Source organism: Dryobates pubescens, chromosome 24, assembly GCF_014839835.1.
Source record: "Dryobates pubescens isolate bDryPub1 chromosome 24, bDryPub1.pri, whole genome shotgun sequence".
Taxonomy (NCBI): Eukaryota; Metazoa; Chordata; class Aves; order Piciformes; family Picidae; genus Dryobates; species Dryobates pubescens.
Window position 1 is genome coordinate 14,533,172 of NC_071635.1, and position 16,704 is coordinate 14,549,875.

Below are 16,704 nucleotides of genomic sequence, written 5' to 3' on the forward strand. Positions count from 1 at the left end.
TTTTTTTTGTCCAATTGGAAAGGGAGGCCTGTTTGGAGTTTTGGTCACATCAGGAGTGCTGTGAACATTGCCTTGAAGGTCTGGGGGCTCAGTGTGCTTCTCTGTTCTTTATTTAAACAGCCACCTTTCCAGAAGAGCAACAACCAAAGTCTGCAGTTCCAGGGCAAGGCTCTTTTGAGAAGTGCTGGGAAATAAAGGTATGTGATAGAAAGTAGAGGTTTGAAAAGTAGAGGAGAGTTACAGGCAAGCCACAGAGGAGATACTACAGAAACTCCATCTCTTTTCACTACCTATAGCCTAACTTAGACAAACTGTTGGGTTTGTGTTGTTTTTTTTCAGACCTGTGTCATATATTGCATTCCATATGTTGCATTTTAAACACAGTTGGGGCAAAAACATCTTGTAGCATGGAACACTCTCCTTCCCCTCATTCTTAAAGTAGGGAAATAGGCCACAGAGTCTTCACAAGGCTGTAAACTGCCAGAGTTTGACTCTGTGCACTTCTGCTGTACAATTGTTGGGGGGAGTTTAGGGGTGGGGAGTTCAGGGGTGGAGTGGGCCAATTTGTTGGGGTTTATTAATTAAACATATCCAGCTGGTGTCCTCCACCCCCACTACTGCTCAGCTGCTGCTCTAAATTTCTTTCTTGTTTCTTTTCTAAAATGGTGGCTAAGAGTCATCCATGCAAATGTTAGTCAAAGCCAGCTGTTGTGCACATGTGGCAGCACAACAGCTGCACTTGTGATGTATTGCCTGGTATCTGGCAATTGGATGGATTCCCACTCTAGACAGCATTGTGTTCCCAAGGGCTACGCAGCAAGACTGCAAGCCAAGTACAATTCTGGCCTTTGCTTCAGATGTTACCTGTTAACTCAGCCTAGAGCTGCCAAGACATGGGTGACATCTGAGCTGTCCTGGCTGGCCCAGTGCCAGCAGTGCTGTTTCCAGCTGGTGGTGCTCATGGGGAAATGGGCAGCAGGCTGCTCCCTCCAGCCTCCCACCAGCAGCTTTAGGCCTAGATTTTTAAAAGCATCTTGTGGATTTGTTTGGTCAAGATGAGTTCCCTTGTAGACACTCCCCTGGCAGGGGATGCTGAACTCAGGGCACTAGACCCATCCCTCTCCCTTTTCGGGGGGCACTCAGGCTTTGGCTGCCTCACATCCAGGGTCAGCTGTCACTTCTGGAATTGTCTTAGATGCTTCACTGGTAATTTCTAAAGCTCTGACTCAAAAGACGATGCCTCTTCCCTTGCAGGCTACCAGAGTGCCTCTGCTATCAGAAGATGACGCACCACTTACTGCAGCTCCACAGACACTGTTGTGGCTGACAGACCTCTGGGTAGGAGTGATTGTGCTTGGTGTTTTATTAGCTTTCAGAAAATATAGAGCAGAGACCAGGTCATGCAGGCTCCTGCAGGATCTGCCTGAGCTCTGACCCCCCTCGGGCAAGAGGCTAGATTGCTTTTACAGCCAGCACTTAACCTTGATGCTGAGACTTGTCAACAAGGAGGCCAATTAGCAGCAGATATGATGGTGGGTGATATAATGCAGATGTCTGTTTGTTAGGAGCCCAGGCAGTATATTTTAAACACAACATGTATTTAAAACATGGCTCTGCAGAAATGACGCCATCGCCTCCAAAAGAATCCCACTCTGCAGGCAAGGGTTACAGGAAAATGTGGGGTTCTACTGGGCTCATGATGACTATGGCAGCTATACCATTAGAAGGAATATTTCTGCTTGAAAAGATGGCTGCTTTTAAATTAATTGCTGGTTTTCTACTGTTACAAAATACATATAGATGCAGAATGAGAACAGGGCAGTTCCTGCTGTCCTAAGAGACTCAATATACAAACCAAGCTGTTCTCTGCCACCAGATCTGTGTATTGGTGTTTGTCAGAAAAGACAGATCAGGGAGAGCTGAGAGAATCAGCTGAAATTGTGCAGGTCTACATGCATGTTTTAGCCCCCTGCTACAAAGGGCAGTGGCTCTTTAGCACATACGAGCATGGGGCACTCTTTGGGTGCACAGAGGGTTCTTGTGGCTGTGTGGTTTTGGTAATGCCAGAGAGGCTGTTTGCCAGAGGCTGGGCCACATTTTGGTTGAGATTGGGCCTGAGCTTTGAAATGTAAGTTTCCAGTAAGACTCAAGGGCTGGAGCTACTACTGCAAGCTCCGCTTAACCACAAGCTGGCCGCTTGTGCGGGCAGGGTGAGTCAGGCCTCTGCTCAGCCCCCTCCTGCAGACACTGCCAAGCAGTGCAGAGTAAAACTGCTGCCAGAGACAGCTGTGTCCTCTGTCATCCAGGGTGCTCTGACTCACTTCTGCTTGCTTTAACCAAACATCTGAACCTACATCTTAAGGCATTGTCTCAATTAAAGGTTATAAGAATTTACAACAGACCTGGAGCACATTACACAAGTAGAGGTCTGGTTTAAAACCATCACAGCTAAAATACCTCTCCAGCTGAGAGAATCTGCAGGACTGTCTTGTAGCTGCTAGAACAAATGTTTGTCTAGCACAAAACACCCCAGTCTCATCGTACATTTTCTGTTACAGGAGAGAAAGACCACCTCTTCTTGCACATGAGTTACCAACCCTGTGTCAAAGCTGGAGATGACTTCCCTTCACCTAACACGTCACCAGCAGGAGGAGGAGCAGTGGATTCAACAGGAGCTGGTAACAGCACCACTACTCTAACAAGGTACTGATGGAGGCCCTGAAACTAAGTACCCACACTGCAGCAGAAATTACCATTAGAACTTTGCTGTTGATTAGATCTTAACACTGCCCTGAGGGCAAAGGGCAATCCACATGTATTTATTGTTAAAATTAATTTTGGCCTTTAAAGTTCCCTTCTAACCCAAAGCATTCTACAATTCCATGATTAATTTCTCTGAGGATAGTTTTTAGCTAATGAATGCCTAGGTTTTGTTTCCCTTGGTTAGTGTTTAAATACTAAGTATCTTTCCTTGTACAATCCAGTAATACCCTTGGTTCTTGGAAATCTGTCTGCTCTTAGACTTTCCTTCTTTGGCCTCCTCTGTGCATTTTAATTATTTCATTTGTCTTTGGTGGGGGAAAAAAAATAGCTTTTTAAACAGTGCTGGCACGATGCAAACATGGTATCTTTACAATAGAAAAAGTAAGATTTCCACTACAGTCTTTAATGCACAGTACTCCTTTCTTCATTGTGTGACTCCTCTTTAAGGATGGAATTTTCCTTTCACTGGGGCTACCCCCAGGCAAGGCCAGGTTCACCAAACCACTGCTAAGGATCTGATTGTTGAACTGCAGGGTTAAGGAAGGTGGGGCTGGAGACCTCCATCATCCTCCCCACTGAGCAGCCTCCTCAGGAGAGGTGTGATGCCCCTGGCAGAACTGACCTAGCAGGTTGGTACAAGCACAGAGCCTACAGAAAACACTCCTAGGAGTATCTGCTCTGTTTCTTCACCAGTATAATAACCAGAGCTTGCAATCTCAACCACTGATAACATCTTACCTTTTTTCTTCATACTTTCTTGTCTTGTAGGAGAATCCTTTCCCCTTCCCTCCAAATCAAGCCTAAATCTATTTAAGGGGCTAAAAGAGAGGAAGGAAGAGCAAAAAGAAACAAGAATATAGCCAACCTTTTTAATTAGAGTATATTGTACTTCCAAACTGGATACACTAGAAATTGGCAATGCAACATAAGATGCAAAGGAATATACCAGTTACTGTCAAAATGACCCTGTACAGCCTTATAATGCAAAAAGCTTTATACAATACAAATTTTTATTAATGTACACAAACCTTGACAGATGATATCTGAACAAAAATACAACAAGTAAAAATAAAAACAAGAGAGAGAGAAGGAAGAAAAAAGTGCTGAGAACTGAATGGAGAACCACGCTAGCTTTGTTAAGCAATGCATAGTGAGAACCAGTATGAAATCACCTCCATGGTGGGGGGGAATTATCAGAACTGTTGGTCATTAGTTGGTAGGGGAACCTCTAGCCTTTAGCCTTGAACTGCAAACCTCTAGCCTTTAGCCTTGAACTGCAAACCAATTGAACTGCACACAAGCTCTGACAAATACTGTGGTGTTTTTTCCTTAAAAAAAAATAAACCCCTCCTAACACACCTTTCCCTACAGAGAATGCTTCTGTAACCTGCCAGAAAGGATTCATTTGACCTTTCCAAAGTGCTACACAAATTTCCAGGTGCATCATTAACCATCACTCTGCCAGACACTGGTACAGTGGCTTCTTGTCCAACATGTGGTGTTTGCATGCCAACAGCTCCTTCTTGGAAGTGCCAGCCCTATTTGGTTTAGATCAAGTGTCCTACTAACATTCCTACCGCTTCTTCCCAGACAGCTGTGCTGTACCTGCTGGTTTGACAAATACGACTTGGAAGTGTTTGTTTCTCTGTGGTGGGGCCAGAGACATGCATCAAGTGTGTTTTAAAGAACTGGTGTAGCTTCTGGATGCATATTTCATGCTGCTGAGATGATAAATTTTTTATGCTTTTGAGTATTTACTAACACAGCATTTTCTACTTTGTCCAGGGGAGTGTGTTACCAGGAGTTCTGATGGAGTGAAGCATGGCAAGCAGGGCCCTGAGTTACCTAGGTTGTCTGCAAAGGTTGGTAGGTGGGTAGGTGCTTGGGAACAGATGGCTTTTCCTGACTGCACAGACAGACAGAACCACCACATGCTCCTTAGAACTAAAACTGTCAGCTGGAATGTAAATGAAATGGTGGAATTCTCTGTCCTTTAGTCAGTAACCCCAGCTGATAACCTGCTACAATTTTGGATAGCTTCCCCTTGTAAATAGCTTCCAGTTTGTTAAAGGAGTGCACAGATTACGATGTCCTCCACGAGCAGGAAGAGTTTGGTCATGACAATGGAGAATGTTTGGCCACCTCAGTGCAAAACAAATGTAGCATCTTGCAGTAGGTTAAATGATGTAAGTCTTGCATCAAAAAAAGTGTTTCTACACAAGCTTCTTTTAACCACTAATGAAGACTGAGTTATGTTTCTAGTTGTGCATATGGCTAAGAGCCCTTGTGGACTAGAAATGCCTTCCTGAACTGGGGCATTGCTTCAGTGGTGTCACGAACAAGGAGTTGACTCCAACTGTCACTGGCCTGTCACGTCCTCCCCATCCCACAACAATCTGCAGAATGAGTTCCTTCAGGACAGCAGGTGAGTGTGTGCCTAACACATCTGATGTGACACAGGGCACCTCTTACAGCAGCTTGGGCAAGGGGCAGAGAGTGGACTCTGACAAAAGCTAGGTCAGACATTTCTAATGCCTGGTGAAAGACAGCAAGATCCAAATCCAGGAGCCACCACGGAAAACAACAATCCAGTTGGAAAGCATTCCTGTAATGATCCTGAAATGCTTCATATTTTATACTTCCCCTTTTAATGCAGAGTATTTTCAGTTGTGATCTTTCCTCCTGGAAATTAAGTAAGCTGTCCAGAAAACAAACCAATTAACAGTCGGTTAGCTTCTCTTAAATCAAGATACTCTTGGCATTTGGAGATTAACAAAGGCAATGCACTGCTACACAGAACATGTCATTTTTAATGACCACAAGTAGGAGTGTCAAATAAGTATAAAGGTAGCTTCCTAGCAGGGTACACTCTGTCTGCCCTGGAGAGAGGAGAATACAGTATACTGAGAACAGAGAGGGGACCGATAGGAGCCTACAATTTGCAAGTACAATTAAAATAGGGTATAAAAGAGAACTGTGTTGTTCAAACAGCATCTTCTTACAGCTTCACCTTCAGTTGTTGTTCCTGGTACCTTTTCAGACAAACAGCCATCTTACCTTCAGCCCACAGATTAGTTTTTACTTTTCTTTTTTTTTTGCAAGTGAGAAACAAACTAGTGCAAGACTAAAGCACTGTGCAAAACTGCCTTGGTTTTTTTAGTCTGAGTATTTATACCCAGAATTTATCCATACCCTTTTTTTTAAATCCCCTTGTTGGATTTTTGTTTCTTTCCACCATAGAATTCTAGTTATACAAGTTGTTCCTGCAAACTAAAAGGTAACCACTGCATAATACAGTAAATATATATATATATATATATAAAATATTTATATGCCCTTTTAAAACAAAAGATGTTTGCTGAGGCCAGAGGCAGGTGTTTGTGACACCTGTGTAACAGTGAGGAGCTGGGCCTGCTGTGTGGCTGTGCAGAGTGCACACACTGCACTTGTGTGTACCTGTGTGTGCTGTTCATTGTCAGGCTCTCATCCTGCAGTGCTGGAAGCAACTTTTTTCCTCCTTGGTTCTACCCCAAATCCTCCAACCTTGACAAGGGAGTACAAGGCATCAAACAACTAAAGGAAGCCGCAAACAGCACTGAAAGAATTCAGCACCCAGTCTGCACCAAGCGTCACCCCTTCCACAGCTCTGCAGGTCAGGGGGCACTGGGGTGCAGGGAGGGAGCAGGAGTGTGAGGAGGGAAAAGAATCCCAGTTCCTGAAGCCAGGAGAGGGAATGTGCAAAAGCAATGTCATGGCACGCGGCAGGCAGACTCGCTCACGCACCCGCACGCACGCGAAGCCCCCAACTAAAATGCATCAATGTCATCTTACAAGTGCTGATTGCCATTAAGGACACTCTTTTTCAGCTTAACAAGACAAAATAGTTTCTTAGATAAGAGTACTGGGAACATGCTTCTGAAGGTAGAAGTATGCAGTAGGTCACCTCTTGAAGATTTAATAAAGCAGCTTTCATGTCAATGCAATAAGTATACACAGAGAGCCGTTGTCTAGACCTTACTACCGCTATAGTACAAGGGTTCGTTACCTCTTCAGGCTGGGTTCTGCAGCAACGTGTACCTGCTGGGGTGGCTGGGGGATTTTTGGTACAGAATGCAACTGCCTTCAGACAGTTTCTGCCCTTTCTGTTAGTCCAAGGTAGGCAAGGAAGGAGTGTTTAGGTGAAGAGGCACCTCCCGGTACAGTCTGAGGTCTGGGAGGATGGAATGTGAGATCGTAGTGGTTTTTGGGGAAAAACATTGTTAAAGGAATAAGGTGAGCAAACTCTGAGTTCCAGTATTTATCAAAGCACAGGGAAGTGCCATTGATGGCCAAGGCTTTCACTGCCAAGTTTGGCTCTGCCCCGCTGCCCTGTGCGGCTGACATAGCCACTGTCTGCAGAGCCTGGGAGGCAGACATAACTGAGAGGGGCGAGAGGAGGTTTCTGGAGCTGCTGACTGGTAGGAGTGGACTGGCTTCCTTGGAGGCTGAACACTGGCCTTTCTTCTCTTCAGAGCAGTCCCCGTTCTGGTGCTTCTTCATGTGGCGGCTGAAGACGAAAGGGTGGGTGGTCTTGAACAGGCACTCGTCGCAGCTGAAAGTCTGGCGGGGAGCATGCTTCAGCTTCTTGTGCAAGTTGAGATTGTCTTTGCGTTTGCAGCTGTAGCCGCACTGGTCACAGTGAAAAGGGCGCTCGCCGGTGTGGACGCGCACGTGCTCGGTCAGCTTGTTGGCCGTCTTGGACAGGTAGCCACACTGGTCACACTTGTAATGGTTGCCAAGGCGGTGCTCTCGGATGTGCATCTCCAGCTCCAGCTGGTTTGCTTTCACTGTCTGGCAGATCCGACACTTGTACTCCATCTTGTAGTGAGTCCTCAGGTGGCACTCCATTGCTGCGGGGCGGTTAGTGGAGTAGATGCAGAATGGGCACCTGGCAACACAGCAAGCAAAGGCAGGGACAGAAAAAAAGAGGAGTCACTCAGCTTGGAGACCTGCATGCTTGGCTTCACCCTGTCACTCAACCCCTCTATGACCTACTAAAGAGCAGAAAAGGGTACTTGGTTCTCCCTGTTGAAGCCTCTTTTGAATACCTGGTTTACCTTGACAGGGCTCTACGGGGAGCTTTGCCCACGACTGGCAGTAGAGCTCACACGTTCCTATGCAAACATGGACTCACTCTGAAGGAGCATCCTTTCAATCTTCTGGCTTACCTTGATGGGGAAGCTTCTGCAAAGCAGGCCGAGAACTGCAGAGTGGGTGACTGATTCACAGGTACTTTGTGTAACGACATTCCTACTGTTTGCACGAAGTCACTTTGGCCATTTTTTCCATTAAGAAGTGGTTAAAGTGAATGTTTACAGATGAGTATGAAAGCAGCTGTTTAAGTAAAGATGGAATAAACTTGTAATACCACATGTACAGCAAACAGCTTAGGAAATTCCTTTTATGTGACCTGGAACAATAAGCTTGCTGGGTATCCTGCTAGAGCACCTGAAAGCCAGCCTGTTCGGATGGTCTGTAGGGATCCCCCCTTCTGGGAGCTTGTCATGCTCCAAGGGGACAGGGATTTGGCTATGCTTGCCTACAGCCACTTCTGCCATGGCAGGAATTGTTCCTGTGTGGGAACAGGATGTAGGGTCCACTTGCTCGCTGCAGCAAGTGTCCAGCCTGGGCCTCACCCCTGGATCCCAGACCAGCAAGGGCCAAGAAGGCTGCAGGAGGGAAGCTTGGAAGAAAGCCTGAGCTGAACAAGCCTGGGCATCGCAAAATCCAAAACACACTCACTTCTGCTTTATGTAGCTGAGAGGAAGTTGGTGAGGGCAGCTACCTGCCAGGGGTCTCTGCTGCATGGAAGACAGGAGGTTCCCTTCCAGAGTTTACTGTGGAGCTAAAAGAACAGTCTAGGGAAGAAGGCCCAACTGAGGCATCTGGCTACTGTCTGACAGATGTCTCCACCTGCTACTGATCTGTGTGCACTGGTTAGCAGTTCTGCCACCTGTGTTGTAGCATTTCAGATCTTTTCCAAGCAGAGATCCTCTCTCTCCATGCGTGACTTCCCTTGCTGCAGCTGGTGGCACATACAGGTTTAATGTTCATCTACCTGCTAATTGAGAGACTTCTGAGCACGGTGAGTAACGCAGGAGGACAAAGGGATACTTAAGCATACAGGCACTTTTCCTGATGCACATCAAGTACTCTGATCCAGAGAGGGAGCCTGGCACTGAGGCTGCTAACCTGATGAGCTCTATTGCAGCAGAGGACTCAGCTGGCTATGCACACATACCTCTCCTGGGCTGGGTGCTCTCTGGATCAGAATCTCAGATTTTGATCTGGAGGAATCATGTTTTTTTCTCTTCCCCCACAGCAAACAGGAGACAGAAAAATACAATTTACTTAGATCTCTTCAGGCTCTTCTGGATGCCTTTAAAAAAAAAAAAAGATCAGAGCTTTTTCTTAGGTGCAGCTTTGAAGGTACCTAATAATTACTTGAGTTGGGCAGAAGTAATTTAAGTAGACTGAGAAGCCCATTCTGTCAGGAAGGCCTGAGCCATATGTCATGGATTTTCCTTAGCAAATAGGGCAGATTCTATGCAGCTTAAACCCAAACTGCTTTGGACAACTGATCTGTACATCCAAGACAGACATCCTGCCATTCTGACACATAACTTGTTTCTCAATCTGGTCTTCTTCCCAGATTCAGTCATCACATCTCAAGTGACCACAGATCCCAGTTCATGACACTACTGAGCTGGAGGACCAGACACTGCCTGGCACAAAACCTGCAGTGCAAACTGATGGAGCTATTCATGGTATCCTTCATGTGACAGAGTGCACCAAAAACATCGTCTGCTTAGCAAGAGCAACAGCAGCAGGGAGTCCTGTGCTGAACCCCAGCTAGGCCTCGTATGGTTCCAGCCTCTTTTCCTGTAGCAGCTGGGAACAAAGAGACCAGAGACCTGCATCTTGCATAAAGTCACTTTGCCCGCCCACACAGAGCAAGCATATGGCCCCAGCAGTCCCTCCTTCCCTCAGGGGTCCAGCTTTGGCATAAAGGCATGCTCTTCTGTAGAACACAGCAGACTTAAAGGACACCACCTTAGCCAAAGCTAAAGGGCTTGTTTGTTAAGAGAGTGTCTTACTGATTGCATGTTCTTTCGTACAGCAGTGAGCGCTGTGGGGCATGCAAACCGAGAAAGCAAGCATCCGAGTTACTCGTTCGTGGAGAGGACTGGTGGTGCCCTTAGGCTACGAGGGTTACAACATCACAGGTTAGAACATCACACCTAGTTGCACAGACTGTAGAGGGTTTAGTTTCTCTGAGCCAGGTCCAGAACAGAACCTATGCTCTGTGCTCTCCTTTGCTCTGATACCTTGAGAAAAGCCTTTCCTGATCTGCCGACACCTCATTCTCTGTAGGGCCCATCACGTACTGCCTGCTATTTGACTTGAAAAGGGACAGAACCACAGTTTGTGACAGCTCTTTGACCAGTGGATGCCACATCTGCTGCTGGGTTACCCACCTGCTGTGATGATGCAAGCCTACACTAAGAAACTTGCACTTGGGTCATCTACGTAAAAGGAAGTCTCATGTCTGGATTATGGGAATTTAACTAAGCCTTTCTGCTGGGCTTCCCTCACAGTATTGGAGGTGCTTAACACAGTAAAAGTTTGTGTACTTGCTTTCCTTACTTGAGCCCACCAGTGGGGACAGTGTGGCATTTCTTGTGCTCCAGTAATTGTTCAGGTGTCTTCATGAACTTGTGGCACACGTCACACTCGAACATCCGTGTGATCAGGTGGATTTGCAGGTGGCGCTCAAACATGTTTTTTGTTTTGCAGACAAAGTTACAGAACACACATTCAAAGCCTGGAAACCAAACAGGAAAAGGCATTCTTTATGCTGTGGCCAGATGGACTGCATCAAAGGTAACAATTCATCTTTGGTTAGCAGAGGCTTACCTTTCTCTGACTTCTCCTCAGTGTTCACTGGGGTCTGACTACCAGGCACTACAGAAATGACTAGCAGGTTGTTTGAACCCTTGGGGTTTGGGGTTATATCTGCATCATCTTTGCTGTTGGCAGAGTCACTAAGTGCTGACAGTGAAGATGAAGATGGACTGTTAGATTCACTGGGTGTCTTCCTCTCTTCAGCTGAAAAACAGGAAAAAAGAGCAATCACTAGTACAACAGATTGGACGTGAGCTTGGTGATCCTGTTTTAAATATCAGGAAAATATCTGAGGTTAATTCAAACAGTCTGACGTTAGCTGATCTGTTAAGAAATCAGAGTTGCACCTCCTTCCTTTTTGTTAACATTTACAACAGTGCATGTCTCAGTTTATCCCAGATTTGAGGCTGTAGTGGCAGTGGGAAGGAAGGATACAACTCTACCTCATTGTCGGACTGAAACAATCCCAAGAACACACTTTGATTGGCTCAGAATTCAAAACCATTTAAGAGCTTGTCACTTAGAAAGGAAATGGAGCTGCTGTAGGGTTGGGGTGCAGAAACCAAAAGTGCCAATGGTAAATGTGGATGGAAGGGCAAAGAAGAATAATCTCACTCACTGTACTGAGGGATCATCCTCTGTAATGATTGTAAGAAATAACACCATGGTGTCAGGGTTTATCTGTTTGTATTAGGCCCTCTTCTTGAAGACAATTAATGAAAGCCCTATTATTTAACTGGATCTAAAGGTGAAACCCATCAAATTTTCCTTGTGTGTGCAATAAATGTATGAAGTTTGAATCCCAAACTGTCACCCACTAGGAATGAACAAGAGTGAGAGATCTCTTAGGAGAACTGCTGTGAGCCAGTGAGGCAAGGACACAGAAATTATTACCTCCCACCTCTGTCTTGGTTTAATCAGTGCTGTATTAAAGAGAGACTTGACTAAAACTTCATATTCTCTGTGTGATGAAGTCCCCAGATCTAGGCCTCTGCAAACATCAGTACCTGCATGCCCAGCTTTAAACTGATGAGCGGCACCTTTAAAAGTCTAAGATAAAAATGTAGGAATGCGCTAATGAAATCTGATGACCCAAGCTGTCAATAGGGAGGAGGACTGGGATATCATACAGAAGGAGTTTCTGACCTTGGGGACCAGAGTAATAGAAATGGAATGAAATTTAATAGTACAGAGTACAAGGTTATGACCTGAAGGGCCAGTAACAAGAATTTTTGCTATAAATGAGGAGTGCTTCAGTTGGAAACAGTCAAGGAAAACAAAAGAAGAATTTCAGCAGAACATGGGATGAATACAAGCAATCAGCGTGGGGAGCCTTCAAGGAAGGTAAATACAATCACAGAATGTTATTGTCTGAGCTATTCCCAGTAGCTGCTGCTGTTTTACACTGCCACTGCTACTCATTCCCTTTCACCATGTACAGCTGTGATTGCACATGTCAAGAGCAGGGCTTCTAACAAGAACATATGCAGTGAGGGATTGGTACAGTGAGCAAGTGGTGTTTCACAGAAGAAAAGGCTCGATGGACATTTACAGGGAGAGGGTTGTTCTCCGTAAGGAAAGAAGAACTGTGGAAGGAACAAAGAAAGGCAGGAGGAACGACAGGTGGCCTGCTGTTCCAGCTGAAGGACAGTTCTGGCCCAAGAGCACTGTACCTGTATTCTGACTGTCAGTTAGACACAAGCTGGAAGTTTTGAAAAGGGTCCTTGATCTTTAGTGCAGGAAAATCTGTAGCTGCCTGTTTGTAGAAGGAGTTGGTTTAAAAAAATTGTACTTGTTTGAAGATCTGTGTCAACATCCTTACAAACAGGCCTTTTATGACAGGGTAAGGGACTGGAGTCAAGTGACCTGGAAAATCCATTCTATTTTTTCCTCTCTGGATTTGCCATATGTGTAAGCATTTGGCTGGCTCACCAGCTGAATGGCTCAGTTTGACAGGGTGAAGGAAGAACAAGGGGGTTTTGTCTTCCTTTAGAAGTCAAGCAGCAGCTCCAATCTTTTAGCCACAACTGAGAGACTCAGGAGAGCTCGGTTTTGAGCAAGCTTTTCACACGGTTACACGTGGTGTTTCTCATTTGCCTTGACTGCTCTGTATGAAGTGGAGTTAGATGCAAGAAGAGAGGGATGCAGAGAGCTGGAAGAGCTAGGCTGGTGTAAAATCCCTTGAGAGCTTTCCAGTGGTTTGTATCCCTGTAGTTACATTTAACTTCTGTATCTGAGAGCATGATTGCATTCTTCTCTCCCTTCTCCTCCTCCACCCCTCCCTGTTTTCCTAATTTTATTCCTAGTAGGACAAGCAAAGCAATTTACCAATGGAAAATTTGTGCTGGATGCAAGTCAGGTACAGTACTGTCAACACAACTGTTAGTAGTTCGTGACAGCAAAATGCTGCTGCCTGGTGTTACAAGAAAAACATTAAAAACATTCTCATTTTCTTCTCCTTAAGTTATGCCAGACTTCAGTAGTTGGACTAAGCATATGGAGCGTGTTTGAAAACTGCTATTGCTCTTATCTTTGGCTATTAAGTAAACAGGACCAAGGAGAGAACATCACTTGTTCTGGTATTTAATATAAAGTTACCTTCATGGTATTGCTGAACCACAATGCCGACTAAACATCAGTGTGGAATTTCAAACTGATAGAGTGGAGGCAAACATCCACACTGTGCAGTGCAAAGCCACAGGCAGGTGTGCACAGTTAACACTCAAAGTCACCTTATCAGCACTGAAGTCAAACCAGGGTTTTGATGAAATAGGAAACCAGTCAGAAAAACAAATGAAGTATGCTGACTTTACCAAGGCAGGGGATTTGAGAGATGTGGGGAAGAGGAAGAAGTAAGGCCGAATAGTCCTTCCTTTATATTGCCAAGCTTGAAAATTGATCTGAACCACCAGGTTATTTGCCTGGCTGAAGTCCAATTCACTCTAACTTCGAGGGATCAGGCTTTAATTAGCAAGCATCTCAGTGAAAGCAGAGTGCTAATGGAAGTGTGAAGGTTGCACCTAAAGACCAAGGCAAAGAGAGATGACTGCAGCTGGGAGAGAGGGATCATCACCTGTGTGCTTGCTGTTGACGTGAGCCTTCATATCTGCCTCTTCCATAGTGACAAAGTCGCACGCCGTGCAGCAAATGGAGAACATCCACTGCTCCTTGTCCGCGTGGAGGGACATGTGACTGACGAACTGGGCGTTCAGCTCCGTCTCAAACCCACACACGTGGCAGCTGCAGGCAGAAGGGGGTTCGAGAGGTAAGGAACGTTAAAGGACAAACCACAGTCGGAAGCACCTTGCCGTTCCCTGGCTTTGCAAGGCAAACCTCACGGCACAGGTTTCTTCTCTTCCCCACTGTCGAACGCTGGCTGCAGAATTCTTTTGTCTGCTGAACTGCCTTTGAACTGATGGCCATGCCAACGTGATTAAGGGCAGGCACAGTGCAACAATCCTGTACATGCTGTAATGACGCTAAATAATCATAAAGTTAATTAAAAACTACAGATTCCAGATGCTGCGCATCACCTAGCTGATTCCTTTGGGCAATAAGAGGCATTGCAGCTTTGCCAAGATGTTTAGTAGGGCTGATACACTGACAAACGGAGAGCTTGCTGCACACTCCAGGAATTATTTTCAAGCCCTGGAATGGTTCCCATGCCAAACTGGGATCTTGTGCAAAACTGCCTGGCAGTCTCAGTGTAAGCAAGCAGAACTGGGTTCAAACATCTCTTATGCTCGACTGGAAAACAGCAGTCATCAGCTATGCAAATAATTAGCAGGGATACAGATTTCACAGCCAGTGCATAAACAGAGTGATAGTGAGAGGCAATGGAAAGGCCTCTTTAATTTAATTTTCTTACACAGAGTCCTCCTCTTGCTTTGATTAGACCATTAACATTTAAAACAAGCCAAAACCATTTTAAAAGGCGTATTCTCTAGGGCACTGTTTTGCTTTCCCAGGGGGACAGACTAGGTAATCTAATCCAGCAGGTCTCATTTATTTCTTCCTTCTATGATTTTGTAATTAAATCTGCTCCTGGCACTTTGACTAAAAGTAAGAGTGATTTGGTGATCTGCTTGGCCACTAGAGTGCATATCACAGTTTGCAAAGCACAAAGCAGTGCATACTGCAAGGCCAGTGTCCCAATATCCATTTTGTCTGGGCAATTCCTTTTAGTTTTTCAGCCCAATTCTCCCAAATTTATCTGTCTGTCACCACTTTGGTCACTGCACATACTCCAGCAAAGGAAGGAAATGTGTGCATCGACACAACCATTCTCAGTATGCTTTGCTATTGGATTTCATACATTTGTCTGAAAACAATGGAGCTGTCAGAGTCAGCTGGAAGCACAGTGACATTGATTTGCTGTCAATCTGTGTACAAGATGGGATGTTTCCAAACACAAAACTTAAATGAACACTTCAGAGAAGCTAAAGAGGCTTCTACAAGCCCATCACAAAGCCAGTTAAAAAACCCCAGCCCCACACCAAAACCCAGAGCCTTTCCCAATGGCTGGCCAAGTCAAACAGCAAGAGGCAGCCAGCTGGACTTTGCTGCTTAACCCAAGTCAGACATGGGCAAGACAAGTAATTTCATCACAGTTCCACCCTCCAACACTTCAAGGGTGTTCCTGACACACGTCCTTAGCAGGCAGACAAGACATTGCGATTGCAGCCTTTGGTGCACAGCCTGTGCCCTCACCTGTAGTAGTAGGGGTGCTTCTTTCCATCGCTGCCCTCAGCAGTGATCGCGCTGACAATGTCCTCAGTGTCTGTGCTCACCAGCTTCACGGAATGCACCGTCAGGTGCTGGTTCAGGTTAGCACGGCACTTGGCAGCGTAGGGGCACAGGTGGCATTTGTACTTCCTCTCTTCTGAAAAAGAAAGGGGAGACCTTCAATCTCTACTTCACTTTGGAGCTAGCAATTTTGCAAGCTGCCAGTAACTAAGCGTGCATTCCTCTGGCTTCCTCTGAGCAGTTTTCAGAATGAGGTATTTGGGAAGCTCACAGGAGTTCACAGCACTTCCTCAGAAAAAGCCTAATTTGGAGGAACTTTAGGGCTCTACCATTTGTAGACAAGTATGATAAAACTTTATAAACTGGGAAACTGGGGCAGCTGCTGCTCTGAGAGCTTCAGCAGAGCTGGCAGAGAAACAGGTCAATAACCTGCAACTACTTCCTTTACCTAACATCTCTGATTTGATTTTTAGGGCCCAACCATTCTTGAGGCTGCAGAGTTGATGGTTATTGATTTTGTATTAGGGAGGAAAGGAAACACCTATCTTTGGGCTGGTTCTGGACACAAACTAATGGAGGAAACTCACTCCAAGAACAGCTGAAGAAATTAAATAAATTCATCATGACCCTTCTGAGGCTTCATAATTTCAAATAAAAATGATTTTACTTCAAATGAAACATTGCTAAATCAGGGGGCAGCACATTTTCCATACATGCCAACCTCCATTTTGCAAAGACCCGACTGAAATAACCAAACATTGCATCAGCTTTTTACAACTTTCCCCTTTGAGGAGTTGCTGCTCTAAATTTGAAATGGAATGCTACAAATGCTAGGGGAAAGACATTCAATAGAGCAGCTTAGGACCAAGATTAACCCCCTGATGCCACAGAACAGGGCACCTGAACCTTTTCAGCATGCCCTACTAGACAGCACTACGCTGGCATGGTACCAACAACATTTTTCAGCACTGCATCAGAAATTCTTGCTTTCAAGTCTTATTTTGTGCAGCGCACCTCAGCCAGCTGTCAAGGTGCCATCTTCCATATAAAAATTCTGTAAGTCTCAGTTGATCTGATACTGATTCATTTTAGGACAGTTGGTATGGGGCAGGACAGCCCCTGTTCATCCCAGAACAACTGGGTGATGAGAGCAAAGGTGAATGACAGATATGAAATCCTTTCAGTTTCACCAGGTCTGAATCACCAAAGCCAAATCTCCTCCTGTTCTATGGCATTTAAAAAGCTCATCAG

At 45.4% G+C, this 16,704-nt stretch overlaps 1 protein-coding gene and 1 long non-coding RNA gene across 6 annotated transcripts in view; one reads left to right on the plus strand and one right to left on the minus strand.

Moving 5' to 3' along the window:
• Positions 1-6,318: 6,318 nt before the first annotated feature.
• On the plus strand, positions 6,319-13,939 carry LOC128898495 (uncharacterized). Of its 2 annotated transcripts, XR_008462865.1 has the most exons (6): positions 6,319-6,415; positions 7,275-7,323; positions 7,868-8,031; positions 10,600-10,686; positions 11,954-12,051; positions 13,829-13,939. It is a non-coding gene; the product is annotated as an uncharacterized LOC128898495 (long non-coding RNA). The 2 variants fall into 2 exon arrangements; XR_008462864.1 differs by lacking the exon at positions 6,319-6,415 and having other exon boundaries at positions 7,232-7,323.
• ZNF827 (zinc finger protein 827) overlaps positions 6,411-16,704 on the minus strand; it is a 102,215-nt gene continuing 91,921 nt past the window's right edge. Inside the window, exons 10-15 of one of the 4 annotated variants that reach the window (XR_008462863.1) lie at positions 15,418-15,589; positions 13,781-13,947; positions 10,720-10,911; positions 10,450-10,627; positions 9,044-9,181; positions 8,025-8,136 (exon numbers count right to left, since the gene is read on the minus strand). Coding sequence is in view for 3 of the 4 variants with exons in the window: in XM_054172774.1 (XP_054028749.1) it covers positions 6,886-7,690; positions 10,450-10,627; positions 10,720-10,911; positions 13,781-13,947; positions 15,418-15,589 (1,514 nt within the window). In the remaining variant the exon portion in view is untranslated. Of the gene's footprint in view, positions 7,691-8,024; positions 8,137-8,893; positions 9,182-10,449; positions 10,628-10,719; positions 10,912-13,780; positions 13,948-15,417; positions 15,590-16,704 lie in introns of those variants that run through there. The other 3 variants (XM_054172774.1, XM_054172776.1, XM_054172775.1) reach the window with 3 other exon arrangements.